Consider the following 15,121-nt stretch of genomic DNA (forward strand, 5'->3'; position numbering starts at 1 on the left):
ATCGAACGCTCTTAAATATCTTCATTATTATGGATTTCAACAAACTCATATCTCATATATAAAAAATAACTTTCGAGTAATAAAACAATCAGTAAGTAGTTAACAATTCATTCGAATTTATTCATTATAATTGAATACAAATTAAAAAAGAAAAGGAAAATATAACTGATTGTCAATTCTCACTCTCTCTATTCCGCTTCAATTTTGCCCTCAATTTGTATCTGAATTTTTAAAATTGCAAGAAAATCGAACGCTCTTAAATATCTTCATTATTATGGATTTTAACAAACTCATATCTCATATATAAAAAATAGCTTTCGAGTAATAAAACAATCAGTAAGTAGTTAACAATTATTCGAATTTATTCATTATAATTGAATACAAATTAAAAAAGAAAAGGAAAATATAACTGATTGTCAATTCTCACTCTCTCTATTCCGCTTCGATTTTGTCCTCAATTTGTATCTGAATTTTTAAAATTGCAAGAAAATCGAACGCTCTTAAATATCTTCATTATTATGGATTTTAACAAACTCATATCTCATATATAAAAAATAGCTTTCAAGTAATAAAACAATCAGTAAGTAGTTAACAAATTATTCGAATTTATTCATTATAATTGAATACAAATTAAAAAAGAAAAGGAAAATATAACTGATTGTCAATTCTCACTCTCTCTATTCCGCTTCGATTTTGTCCTCAATTTGTATCTGAATTTTTAAAATTGCAAGAAAATCGAACGCTCTTAAATATCTTCATTATTATGGATTTTAACAAACTTCCCACCGATTGTCGAGCGCCGACAAGAAATGGGCGGCGCAAAACCGCGTTCCAGCGACATTCGTCGCCGCGGAATTTCATCATGAGGGCGGCAAGTGCTATGCCACTGAAGCCATTAAAGCGGCGCTCTCACGAAAACGGTCTGCGCTTACGAGAACGCGCAAGAGAGAACGTAAAACACATATACTTACACATAACCTCGAGATTGACTACGTTGGACTTGGCGCGGCCCTCGACGTTCGCGGCCATGCAGGTATATCCTCCGGCGGACTCTCGAGTTATACTCTGCAGCACCAGCGAGTGGTCCGAGAGCACGATGCCGGCAGTGACGTTGTGATGCAGCTGCTCCTTCTGAATAAGCAAACGAGATACGAGGTATCTCGTGAACGAATTGCTATATGTGCGCGAGTACAGAAACGACCTAAATCTCATTTAAGCGCAACACAGTATTTGTTCGAATAATACCAACTTGCGTTGCACACGACATTTCCAGATAACGCAATTCAGTCTCTAACAACCCGCAGTCAATTTGAATCAATCTAGATCCATCTGACAAGAGTCTGAATCTGAATTTAGAAAAGATGCGTTTCTTCGCGGTTAAATTCATTTAAAAAATAATAATAATATCTCCTCTTCACCACGTTGTTCTAAGACTAATTTGAACCAGCTCCTGAAATGTAAACGCGACACAGAGACGCCCGCAAGATTGTTAGATAACAGATGAAACACCGACGATCGTTCCTAGTGCTTTCCACGCGCTTCTCTCTCTCTCTCTCTCTCTTTCCGCGTCAAATTCCCGCAGGACCAACCCAACGGCTCTCATTGTTACCCGTCGCAAATAAACAAATTTGTCTTAGTCTTGGCATTCAGCACCGCTTCCGCCTCGACGGAGATCGTGCTGCTACTCGGGAGGAAACAACCGCGGCCCGCCACGGGTTGTCGTCCGCTCGAGGAGGTCGGACAAAGGGAATTTACGATGTACACTTGTCCTCCCACTATCTTCCCTATTTCCTCCCCGTCTCTTTCTCTCGCTTCCTCTATCTCTTCCGTGGGATAATCCCGTCGCTTTTCTTTTTCTATGCTTTATCGTTACTCTTCTTTCTCGCCTTTCCACACTCTTCCCTTTCATCCGTCTCTATCAACGCTCTCTTGCGATTCTCTGCGTTTTATTCCTCGTCTTTTTGTCTGAATCCCATCGTGTATAGAATCGTAAGCATATTCTTGGCTGGCGGATTTCAAGAGCGCTCTCCGCATGCACAATCTTTCCTTAGGAGGAATTCAATTGAGAATGATGCTTCTTTACACGTTTTAATTTTGGATATTAAATCTGTACTATCTATACTTACTAATTATTAAAACAGTTTCCATTCATAGATAGCTTAATCTTTTTTAATAGTAATTAATTCGATCGCTGCTATAATTTAAATTTTATATTTGTATGTTACAGATAACGTGTAAAATTCGGGAGTGCTGTTAAAAGTACCGTGCGTATAAGTGCGGGAGTGCTGTTAATTAAAGTATCGCGCGTACGAGTGCGGGAGTGCCGAAAGTATCGCGCGTGTTATAGTTAATGAATTTGGACGACCCTGACAACCCGAGAGGAGGAGGAGGCCTGAGAGAGGCATCGAGCACCGGCAGAGCAACCTTAAGGTAAATATCGTTATTTGTATATTAATTATTATAAATCATATTAATTCATATTAATTTATTTATTTAAAAAGAGAAACTTAGAGATATTATATAAATTATTTTTTTTATTTATAAAATTATTTTATTATATATTTATATATAGTTGATTAATTGTTATGCACCAAATTTAAATATATTTTTTTTTTGGAAATAATAATTAATTTGAACGCTGCGATAATTTAGATTTTATATTTGTATGTTACAGAGACAACGTAGTTTGACATCAACTACTCTGCTGTTGTGCATCGGTGTCGGTGAGTGAGAAAAACTTTTAATATAATTTTGAGGTAACGGATTTATAGATCGTAGTTGTAGATTGTAAATTGTTTATTGTAGACAGAATTCGTTGCCTCAAAATGGATAGACTAAAATAAATTAGATCAAATTTATTTTAACTTTTGATAGATGCCTTTAATATATATAATTAAAGCATATTACATATACAAGTTAAAGTTTAAATTATAGTATAAATTAAAGAAAGTTACACAAAGAAGTTAAATTCAGATTTCATTTAATTATTTTATTTAAAGAACGCACTTTTATTAATTGTTTGCATAGTAACTATACTGTTATTGTATAAAAATAACTTATTCTTTTAAGAATCGTTGATTATTTTCATTTTTGTATAGTCTATCCATCTATGTAGTGTGACATATGAAAGTATTTTACTTTGATTGATGTAAATCCAAGTTATCGATCAATTAAATAATGTAAATAATATGAATGTTTTAATGAATTTTAATTTATTATAAATTTATTGTAAATAATAATATTATATATATATATATATATATACATATATTATTAGAAAAATATCAATGAAATTATTTTGATCGATGACTCGGCCTTATGTTAGTTAAAACAAAATTAAATTCAACGTTGTATGACAAACGATCATGAATTCTTACGATCGTATGGGTAAATAACGTAAACGCGATCTGCTTGTCAGATCTAATATTTGATATTTTTTAATGTTAAAATGCATAGTTAAATATACGCACACAATTCTTGGATTGTGTATATGTGCATTACCTAATATTTTGATAAATTTATACTAAAACATAATGAGATATTTCTTTTGAAATAAAGTATGAGACGCGAAATTCCATCAGCTATTTACAGCATCGACAAACTCTTAACTTCATTATCGAGATTTCGATACATTTGAACAATCATCTGTTGATTTTTATTACTTATTGCTTACTCTTCGGAGAGAAAAAAAATCTCGTATAATTCTCTTTAATTGCCCTCTTTCGCGCACGTATGGATCGAAATGCAACTCGCTCTTGTGTACCATTCGAGAACGATAGCGCCGTTTTGCACTTGCTTCTCTCTCTGACGCTGATTTACATTGCGCGGGAGAAAAATTCCGCTCGAGCGGAAACATCGACGCGATCGTGATGCAAAATATTTGCACGCTTTAAATCACGAAGTTCAGATAACGGTGGTTTTTTTTTCCCCGAAGCACGAGTAAAAACACGAAACAAAGTTACCGAATTCACGATGTGGTTTGATATGGTCTTGTATTTTTTTAAATAGAATTTTTTGAAAGGTAGCAAGTATTTTTATATATTCAGCAATTTTTTAGTATTTGAACTTTTATAATATAATAAATTGAAGAGATATATATTAAATTAAAATATATTAAAGTTATATATATTAAAATTATATCAAGCTAACATTTTCTTAAATACTATTAAAAGTATTTATTGATTGATTTTTTTATAATAAAAGCATTTTTATATAAGAATATCTTATGTAAAAATAAATTCTATTTTCTGAATCTTTGAAGATAATAAGGTAAGTGTGTAATAAAAATATTAATTATGCTAGAATAGGATCGATATTAACATTAAACAGAGCATCAAAAGATATATGTACATACTTATAACTATTTGTTGTCAAATGAATTTATTGAATACACATGTCAAAATGAATTAATAAGAACCGAAAGGGATTAAAGGATCTCCGATAGTGAGTTTGAGAAGAGTTGCATTTACGAGGGTCGATACGCGACGGGCGGATAAGATCGAACGAAACCGGGTCGTCACAAATAATGTCGAGAGAAGGTACCTATAGATGCGGTAGCAATAGCGACCGCGCGAGGGAAAAGAGGCTCGCGTGCTTGTTTTAGATGAGTAACGAGCTCCGTATCTGTCCTCCTGCGGAAATTCTCCTGTATATGTGCCGAGGGTGTCTGCAGCATCGCTGCAGAATCGGGAAGCGATACGTCTTCGCGGGAGACAGTATCGCCATTGTATATGCGCATTCGTGTGTCAATGTCTTAAGCTTTAAACGCTCGTGAGAAGCAGAAAAGCCTCATGATCTCGCGAATTATCACGCATAATGGCAAACGGAGCAAACTCCCTGTAGTCTGATTAAAAAAGATTTTTTTATAAATATAAAATTATATACAACTTTTAATTTATGAATTAGAACATATTCATATTTTATCCATATAAAAACAGACGTATAACTTATCGTATTTTTGCATAGAAAAATGAATATTCCAGCCATGTCTTCTATTTCTCTTCTCTATTAAATATCAACTTATCGCATCTCATATCCCGTGATTTTTTCTTCTAAAAACTATATATTTGAACAGCAACAGTTTTAGCCACTTTTGCAGTCAGGTAATTCGTATTTTTCAATGGATAATTCGCGATGAATAATGCGTTGTCAACGAAACGTGAACTATTTCCATCTCGAAAACTCTCTCGCGGCGCAAATGGAATTTCCTATTTCGACGGCCACCTCCAGGATACGCCGTCCTAAGGGAGTCGCGTATTCTCTTTCGCTCTCTCTCTCTCTCTCTCTATCTCTCTCTTGTCTTACCATTTCCGCGTGAGTTCTCGCGTAACACGACGCCGTCGTATTAGACGTTAAATATACGTACAGTGTCAGAGACCGGGTGATAGGAGCGCGTGCCTCGTTCTAGAATATATCCGCGTCACCAGGTATAATATACAGGAAGCTCCTCCGGACTCGAGACACGGACGATAAGTTCCAACCCTCTGCTCCCTTTTGCCTCTCACTCTTGCAGCGGCAACACTCCGTTACGATGGTACGTGCATCTTACACCGCGTGCATCTCGTCTCGGCGAAAAGTTACGCCATTCGCTTGGGTTATGCATAAGTAACAGCTAAATCCTTTTTTAACTTTCAACTCGCGCCCGAGCACGCTTTCTCGTGGCTTTCGCGAGATGATGCGAGGAGATATCCCGATGTGGATGCGAGTCTTTTCTCAATGGAGAATTACAGAGATTGAAAGCGCGATATGATTTCGGTGAATTGAAATGTAGAGTTGATACTTTAAATCGAATTTACATTTTATGTTTTTTCTTTGGGTGAGATGAGTTTACATAATCATTTTTTTTAGCGTAAAACATAATCGAAAATCAATAATATATGAAACTATGACACGAAGAATGATAAAGTTAAAATCCAGAGTATAAATGCATGATAGTAACACAAACATTTGGAAAAGAATTTTAGATATAACCATTAAAACCGCGTGTCGAGCACACAGAAAATTTTGCCATATTTTCTCGTACGAGCAATTTTTCATCCCATTTCCGTGATGAAGCGAGAGATACGTCAATATCAAATTATTTCCAACATTGGACAAAGTCTCAAATTCCCAAAATACGCGTGACGACACTAATCGGCGGAAATTCGATTTCCATTCAATCGTCGCAAAATGTGAAATATCGCCTATAATATGATATAATAATGTTACATCACAGCGGTGTGTAACGTTCGCCGCAACGCTAAACGTAATAATCATGTACCGACGATTTCGGATTTACACACACGTTTTGCTTAACCGAGTCCTTTATGTGCGCACGGTATCCGTAACAATGTAACGCAATTTCACGAGATGTATCAGATGAAACGACAAACGACAAAATGACGATTGTTTGTTTGTAACTGCATCAATGTATTAAGCTGCAATGTTTAAGTGAGAAGTATGCATTTATACATCAAATAGTCGGTATATTGGCGAGTCGAGGGTGATTTCGAATTCCCATCCCGTGATTGCGTTCTCGATAAATTTTTTTTTTTTCGTTGCATAAAAATACATATACCGCGGGAAACGTTCGACACTCAACGTTTCATAACATGATTATTGCAAATGTAGAGAGCACGGTAGAGTAAACTTGCAACTCGTGCACTTGCGGTTCTGTAGCACTTAATTGTAAAAGAAATTCAATGATCGCGGCATATACAAGCTCGAATTACATCAACGAAGTAATTACGCGTGCTTTATTTCACTCATATGTATAATATAATAAAATAAAAATTAACCACCGGCGAGATTTCAAAGGTGCATCCAAATATTTGGTCGGTCATTCTCTCTTTCGATTTCCAGACGAAATGGTAGGCAGCTGCGGACTAATTCACGAATGAATCGTCGTCACTCGTCCGGATAATGCTCGTATCTGCGTGAACAATTTTCGTTCACACACCTCCTGCGCACGTTGCAGAAAAAAAGTATTCTCGCCCATATAGCCTGAAAATATTCCCCGATTTTCTCGCGGTTTAGATATTGTAAATAAAAATGATAAAAGTGTTTTATCGAGCGCAATTTAAAGAAAAATATTATTTAATCTTATTATTATCTGTAATGTTATTTAAATCTTGTTTAACACACATTCAACATCATCTACGTGATTTCTAAATAAAATAAAATCCTCAATAAAGGAAGAAAAGGATTTTATAGTAAAAGATGTCTATTTTTTTTAATATCGTTATTGGCTGCTTATTTTCAATGTTCTTTACATACATATTGCTCGGCTCATCTTTTCATCAAGCTCTGCTTGTAATTTTTTATTAACGTACAAAGAGAAAAGAGGAAGTTTTTTTTTCGCGAAAAAGAGCATACATATGCATTCATATTTTCGGATTATAATGATAATTATAATTCGATTATAATGATAATTCGAAAATATGAATGCTCTTTTTCGCGAAAAAAAAAGCTTCCTCTTTTCTCTTTGTACGTTAATAAAAAATTACAAGCAGAGCTTCTTGATGAAAAGATGAGCCGAGTAATATGTATGTAATAAAAATGTAGATAAAATATATGTTCTGAATGTGTGCCTCTATGCCTGCGAGAGCTCGGATTAATTCTAAATGTTTGATAAGGACGTGATTGAAACGTAAAAATGTCATCGCGAACGAGTGTCGCAATTTTCACAATGATGAACGCACATTGTGCGTTTGTTGCGTAAACACGCACGCACGCACTCCATCCATCCGTTCGCCATAAAATTTTCGTCGCACGAACGTTTTTACGAATTGATAAACCAATGGCGGAGGCCGGTGATTCGTGGGCGATTTATCGGTTCGGTTCGACGAACAGAACCGGGAAGAGGTGCGCGACAACGGGTGCTCGTAAATTTGCAATAATTTCGACGAGAATGCACATCGGCGCTCGCGCGTCGTCCAACGAATAGCTGCGGACATTCCGAAATTATCCTTGCGCCCTAAAATTCTATTCGGATGGAACTTATTCCCGAAAATTCACCGCGTCGTGAATCAGATCCTTAAATCTTTCGCGAAAACTCGGACATCGGTAATAACTTTAGCAAGCAGGAAAAAAGCAACGAAGCAAATTGATGCTTGAAGGCATAATAAAGTAAAAAGAGGAGAGATACTAAAACATTCAGTTTCCACTTCTTTTTCTCTTTCCCGGAAGAAAAAGTTTTCTCCCTTTCTTTCTCTCTCCTTTATACACTTTTTATATTATATAAATTATTTCAAGAGAGACGCGCGCAAGAGAGAAAATATCTTCGAAACGTCTCCAACTCGAAACAACTATATTTCTCTTTTCGTTCCCTTTATATATATAAAATACTGTCCAATTAAAAGTTTCTCCCCGGGATTTATACGGCATGAGAAAAGTGAAATCCCAGTCGAATCATATCGAGCGTTGTCTTCGATTTTCTCGGCCGATTCGCCAGTCCGTTTATCTGGGACGTGCACAGCCTCGCACCTATATCGTCGTCGTCGTTGTTTCCTTGTGTGGCACCGGGCCGATAAATAATTCGCGAAATTCCGCCTGAAATTCCCCAGAGTCGCGTTACGGCATCTTGCCTCTCTAAGGAAAAATTTTCGTCCCTTCCGGCAGCGCGCGACTATCCGAGAGAGAAAATTGTCCCGTAAGCGTGCGAGAGAAGCGACTCGATACTCCTGCTTTGTAAGGAGTCGTGAGGACCTTCGTCCTGCTTCTTAAAACTTTAAAGAGGACAGTCAACATTCTTCTTCTCACGTCCGTCTCGTCGCTTAAATATGCAACAACGTCGCGCTGGAACCGAGACAAACGATCCGCGAAATTGTCCAAAGTTAAGGACATGCAAAAGGAAGATAGAGAGAAAGAGAGAGGGCAAAGAGATTTGCAAAAACTGGACTTTTTACCTAAAACAGCGTGCATCGTTATTCTTTATGTTTCTCCTTATGTCAAAGTGTATTACATTAAACTTTAAATGCCTGGCTGAGATGTTTCTAAATCTATTAGCGCGTTAAATGGCTTATTTATTCTGGAAATTATTTCCTTCTGAAGTTGTCATTTTTTTTTTTGCTGAAAGTGTGTTATCGTGAAAAAAGTTCGAGCATTTATGTATTAATGTCTGTCATTCATTTTGAAGTTAAAATAATGTTACACAGAATATCTCACTATCAATTTTTCCTCCCTTTCGCTTCGTTATTATTATTGTTATCGTTCAAAAGATTACATGTATTGTGTCAAAATTAATAATCCATATTTGCCCATCCTCATATGCTGAAATTTAGTTCAATCAATTCTGACAAAAACAGAAGAAATATTTGTTTCAATCTCGCTGCACAATTTCTAAATATAATATTTGCGTGTCATGCGACTCGCATTATTCATCCATAGCGTACGAGAGCACAAACTGATGGAAAAAAAAAGATATTACCGCGATCTTATTCATAAATCTACCTTGACGAGTTGGCTCAGGCTTTTGGAAAATAGTACCGTTGTAGAAGCTTTGTAATATTCAGTTTTGTTTCGCGGATTAAGCAACTGGTCCAAGCGCAGTTTAGATATCGCACAATGTCCTTGTAGGATGCGAGAACGTCACGAACGAACCGGGAAAATACTCGTAGGATTTTAGCGTTTCGAAAAGAAAGAGTAAGAGAGAGAAGGGAACTGATGGAAGACGTAATCTTGCTTAAGAGGCTTAACTTTAGCGATCCTCGAGTGACCGAAGATAAAGGTGAATCTGCGCGACGTACTTTTCGAAGATCGTCTCCGCGGAAAAAAGGTCTATTATATAAACAATGCTTTTCCATAAGGAAACGAAAGTTCGCGAAAGAAAAGTAAAGCTTTTTAAGATAAAGCGTCTGGCCGAAGTAAGGGGAATGATTTATATTAATGCTTTAGTATTCAAATCGTATTGATCATTATTTATTTGCATTGAATGATGGGAGTAAAAGATCGAAGTAAATCTGTTTATGTGGTTTTTGCAACACGAGATTTTTCTCGTAAGATGATTCTCCTCCGAGATATAAGAAGAAAATTCGAGACACATTTTTTTTTTCAATAGCTTCCACAAAGATTAATTCGAAAGTAGATCGTTGCGTCGTGGTGTCTTCGAATTTAATTAATTACGTCGTTGCAACAGCAATGCGCTTTGATCGTTGTAATTATTCGATGCTAACTTCCGCAATTCGTTTCTACGCGTACGACACCTCCAGAGACTCATCGGTAACGTAAGAAAATGCCTAGCTTGTCTTAATCCGAAATAATCTTCCTTTAGTATTCCGTGCAAGTAGTATTTATATATACTCGGTTAAATTAAGAAATACTGAACGCGCGCACAAGAAAATCAATTCGATGAAATTCACACAGATAATCGCGAGAATAGGATTTAATTCAAGATGATTTTTCTTCAGCGCTTGAATTTGGTGCAAGCAATAAATATTTTTTAATTAAATCAACCAAAGATTGAACACTCAAAAAATCATTAAATTTTATGAAATTCATAAAATATTATAATTACTACGATTTTAATATGATTTAATATTATATAATTCATAAGTAATTGCGAGTATATATTTTCAAAATTCTGTCGTGCATACATTTTTTATGAGAGTTGATATTTTACCTCTCTCTGTATGCTATTTTAATATATTATTATACAATATTAGATGTATATATAAAATCTTGATTGAATTATAAAGTTCAACATATTTTTATATTGAAATAATTATTTTTATTTTTTTTTTATTTTTAATTATTTAAATATTCGAGTTTACCTCGTTCTGTCTGCGCGCGATCGCTTTAGTGTTGCGCAATGATTCACGTAATCTATTCCGGCTAATGCCGCGTGCATCGAATAGCACCGTAGGCGGATGAGCCCGATGCGCAATGTTAATGCAGGACGGACTAGGCGTACTAATTAGGGGATATTTCATTAGAGTGAGCGTAAATAGCCGCTAAAATCGGTCGTCTCTGAAATTTTGTCCTGCGGCCATTTGCAGTCGTTAAATGCATGTACCATATATGCTCGTTTTATCTCGCCGCATCTTTTTTATACCTCTGAAACTATAATGTCATTGAAATGCATATTAATAACTGAAATTTTGAAAAGCTAGCAGTACAAAGAGAGTCACGCTGTTTTATAAATAATATTATTTGATGTTATGTATATACAGCAAAATAATTAATCATCTACATACTTGAAATTAAATTTCTAATGAGCAAAAGAAGATAGAATGTGGTTTAATATCGTTATTTTGAAAAAACAAATAAATACATTATCTCCTTTATTTTTTAAGAGATTGCAAGAAGAATAGGAAATAAAAATTTCTATCGTACAGATGCGGAATATATTTTCAAAATCCTCTCTCTCACGCTGCTTTCATATAAATTATTTCAATATCTTAATATTTATATTAATACTGTTTTTTCGCGCATAAACAATTACCTTCTACAAGTTTCAGTAAAATGATAATTTATTGCGTTATTCACCAAATTTCATCGATGAAACCCTTCACGGAGAATATAACGATATTATGCGATGAGACGTATATTGCACAATTTAGGATGGGTTAAAGGGCTATGTTGAGGGTACTCGACCTATTATACCCCTGCAGATCAATTGTAACTAACCCAGATCTAATCTTCGATAACTATTCGACTAATTCCTTATGCATGAGCTGGGAGCTACATATTTACTTTAAAAAAAATAGCCGCATCCAATTATTGTAGTTATTTAAATAAATAGACGACAGAGAGACTGATATATATATAAGAAATCTTAAAGTCATAGAAAAATATTTCAATAACAGATCATTGATAAATTTAGGATTGATTTTATCTCGTCATGTGTTTTTGTTGCAATCAAGATCCATCCTATATATCTTTATCTTAGTTAATGCACAAATATTATTCCGCTGTGACATAGTTGTGCATTGTCGGATCATTATTCGACAAGAACCACATACGACTTATGGTCTTAATTCGCAAAAAAGAAAGAGGAGAGTCGATGTAGTGCTTACCTCGTGGAACCAAGTTAGTTTGCTTAACTTAGGATTTGCCCTGATGTTGCACTCGAAATAAACGTCAGAGCCCTCCTTGATGTTCTTCGGATTCAGGTTGGAACCTATCTTCAAACTGGCAATAGGCGCAACTGCAATCAGAATAAAAGTCGAACGTAAAATAAAATGTATACAAGTATATTTTATCACTTGTAAAATATTCAGAATAAAAGTCGAACGTAAAATAAAATGTAAGTATACAAGTATATTTTACCACTTGTAAAATATTCAACATAGCACTAGATTTAGATATATCTTTTAATATATAGGATATCCGATATATCCTTGTGTATACATATATCTTAATATATATACAATATAAATTTTGACTTTTATATATTATATGATTTTTACGTGTTTAAATATTTTTCTGTAATATATACAATATAAATATTTAATAGTCTTAAATTGTAATTACAAATCGTCTAAAAAGACTTTTATTTAATTATGCAATAATTAATCTACAAAAAAAACATGACAAAAATGTTTCTTACAAAAATGATATACAATATTTGGATGTTTCATAGAAAGAATTCGCTTATTTATTAGTTTGTGTAATTTTGAGTTTTTAAATTGAATTTTTAAATTTGAATAGCAACGAGATGAATGATTTCAATAATGTTTAGCAATAAATAACTAAGTTATAGTTTTTAACATATCTCTCAAAGTATTCGAATGAGATCGCGGAAAAAGACTAAATGCCGCGAGAGTATCGGGGCGTGACATCGTCAATAATTTATAAACATTGCTTTGACGCAGAGCATTATTTATGAATCGATAGATATCGATGCACAGCGCAATAATATTGCGGATATTAACGGATCCGGAGTTTAATGAAATCTGCATTTTCGACAGTGGAGTCAAAACGGAAACGCGTCACGTTAGCCACGGAATTTTATCACATATGATTTTCTCGCATAATGAAAATTTCGATTGAACACTACATCGAATTTGATGTGATGTGTGTTTATGTATAGAGTTAATTCAGCTATGATGATGATGACGTTGATGATGATATAAAGATGATTAGAATCAGGAAATTCATGTCACTGCTCAAAATTCGCGTCGTTTGTTTTAACACGAGTTTTTAAATTTTATATACATCTACATATAAAATTAAAACATTGATTTCTATAGCTTGATTAATAGAACTGTCATGACAAAAAATAAGCAAAAATAAATATTTGTAAAACAAATATCATTATTAATTTCGAAATGTATTTGTTTGATAATATTATTAAGTTATTTTTATAAAGGAAAAATATGCATAATTTCCATAATTCTGAATCTATTTTAATTAATTATAATTATGTAAATATGTCATAATAAATTAGCGATGTGAATTATTCGCGTTTTCATTTAATGTAAAATATTTTTGATGGCTTTTAAATTTATTGCAATTAGCTAATGTTATGCGATAAATTTCAAAGCTATTCAAAGCTAATTTAATAACGCGACCGGTATGGATTGTTTGATGTTTTCATTTGACTATATGGCCGCGGAAATTTTGTGTTAGTGGCTCTTATACTTGATTAATTGCAATCTTATATTGTGAATGAAACAATCAATAATTACATTCGTACAGCATAATGTTATGTAATATCATAAATAAAATCTCGATGTTTAATGAGAAGGAACGAAGTAGAAGGCTTTCAAAATGAAGTTCTCTCAGAGTCCATAAGGCTATTTAAATAATAAATCAAAGCGGATTAATTTGAAGCCCCTTTCTAATGGCATGAGCGAAACGCAAACGAACACAGCGCTCAGCCGGTATTATTAATAATAACACCTTGATCAAAGCATTGAGATTCCCGTCAGTAATATCGTTGATGTAACGTAGCTAAATGAATAATCATAACGTATATACATAATAAGGTAACGATTTTTCTTCGAAAATGCAGTTACGGAATTGATTAATTTTGCAATAAATTGGTTAATTGTCATTATGAGCGGATACGCTTCATTAATATTCCATCATGGTGGAAAAATAACGAAAAGTTCATTTCGCGCAAGAAAGACTATGATCGCGGAATGCTTGTAAGGTGAATGATTGCCAAACGACGTTTAAGATCGGTATAATCAATATGGCGGATACGGTACAGTTCTTCGCAAATTTTCTTCGATTTCCCGCGTATCATTCGACGCGAAAAAAGCAGTAAATTATATTCATTCTCGCAACGACACTTAATAGACTTAAAACGACAAGAGAATCGACGGGAATCTCGTCGAAAACAAGGGCATGATCCGCGAAACGACCAGTTTCCAACGAAAATCGGCGAGAAGAGAGAGAGAGAGAGAGACAGAGAAAGAGTGCGCGACACAGCTTCTTCCTCCGCATATTTTCTGGGAAAATCCCTGCGCGATTTATCGATTCACTGGAACGAAAGCAGAAAAATTAAACTTCTTGTACGGTAGCGACAGCGAACTTATATTAACAATAAACTGTTAATGAAACGCGGTTAATGACGGGAATATCGATCATCTAGCAATCCGGAAAAAAAAGTTATCCCGTCAAAAAATCATGCAAAGAGACGGAGAAGTAGAAGTGCAGGATAAGGAAAAAGAAAGTGCGCGAACAGTTCTTTCATTTCCTTCACCGTCGTATGAAATAATCGAAGAAAAAACATGCCACGTAATTTTATTGGTTTATATCAACTTCTTGATTGAACAGAGTAATAAGAAACTGGAAACTGCATGAAGTACTGGAAAATTGAACAGCAGAAAATATGAGAAATCAAAATAGAATTAAATGGAAGCGCGTTATGATCTGTCATATTCATTCATTCTTCAATCACGGATAAAATAGAAAATTATATTCGTAACCGTAAAAAAAATTAAATGCAATATATGACGTGAATAATGTTAGAACAGTTGCAGCTGGATAATGGTAGAATAAAAAGAATTGTGAAGGACACGACAGAAGAAACGATGTCGCGTTATGATTGAAAGGCAACCATCTAGGGTTTTCCGAATAATTTCCGACGTTAATCCCAATCGCGGCGGATTTCATCTTGACTCGTTTGCTTGCCAGAGTTTGAATGCGTTTCACGTAGTTAGTTTCCACGCCGTCGCGAATCTACGCGCGGAAA

At 34.6% G+C, this 15,121-nt stretch overlaps 1 protein-coding gene and 1 long non-coding RNA gene across 4 annotated transcripts in view; one reads left to right on the plus strand and one right to left on the minus strand.

The window, feature by feature from the left end:
• The window catches only part of LOC146721384 (uncharacterized), a 214,413-nt gene that overhangs the window by 22,831 nt on the left and 176,461 nt on the right, over positions 1-15,121 (plus strand). For both annotated transcript variants that reach the window (XR_014925682.1, XR_014925681.1), the window contains exons 3-4: positions 2,228-2,430; positions 2,675-2,723. This is a non-coding gene — a long non-coding RNA (uncharacterized LOC146721384). The remainder of the gene's footprint in view (positions 1-2,227; positions 2,431-2,674; positions 2,724-15,121) is intronic.
• The window catches only part of LOC114940071 (nephrin), a 210,374-nt gene that overhangs the window by 17,102 nt on the left and 178,151 nt on the right, over positions 1-15,121 (minus strand). For both annotated transcript variants that reach the window (XM_029314553.2, XM_085486892.1), the window contains exons 9-10: positions 11,994-12,124; positions 972-1,131 (exon numbers count right to left, since the gene is read on the minus strand). In XM_029314553.2, coding sequence (XP_029170386.2) covers positions 972-1,131; positions 11,994-12,124 — 291 coding nt within the window. The remainder of the gene's footprint in view (positions 1-971; positions 1,132-11,993; positions 12,125-15,121) is intronic.

This window comes from Nylanderia fulva, unplaced genomic scaffold, assembly GCF_048542155.1.
Source record: "Nylanderia fulva isolate GAGA-0341 unplaced genomic scaffold, ASM4854215v1 Scaffold49, whole genome shotgun sequence".
NCBI lineage: Eukaryota > Metazoa > Arthropoda > Insecta > Hymenoptera > Formicidae > Nylanderia > Nylanderia fulva.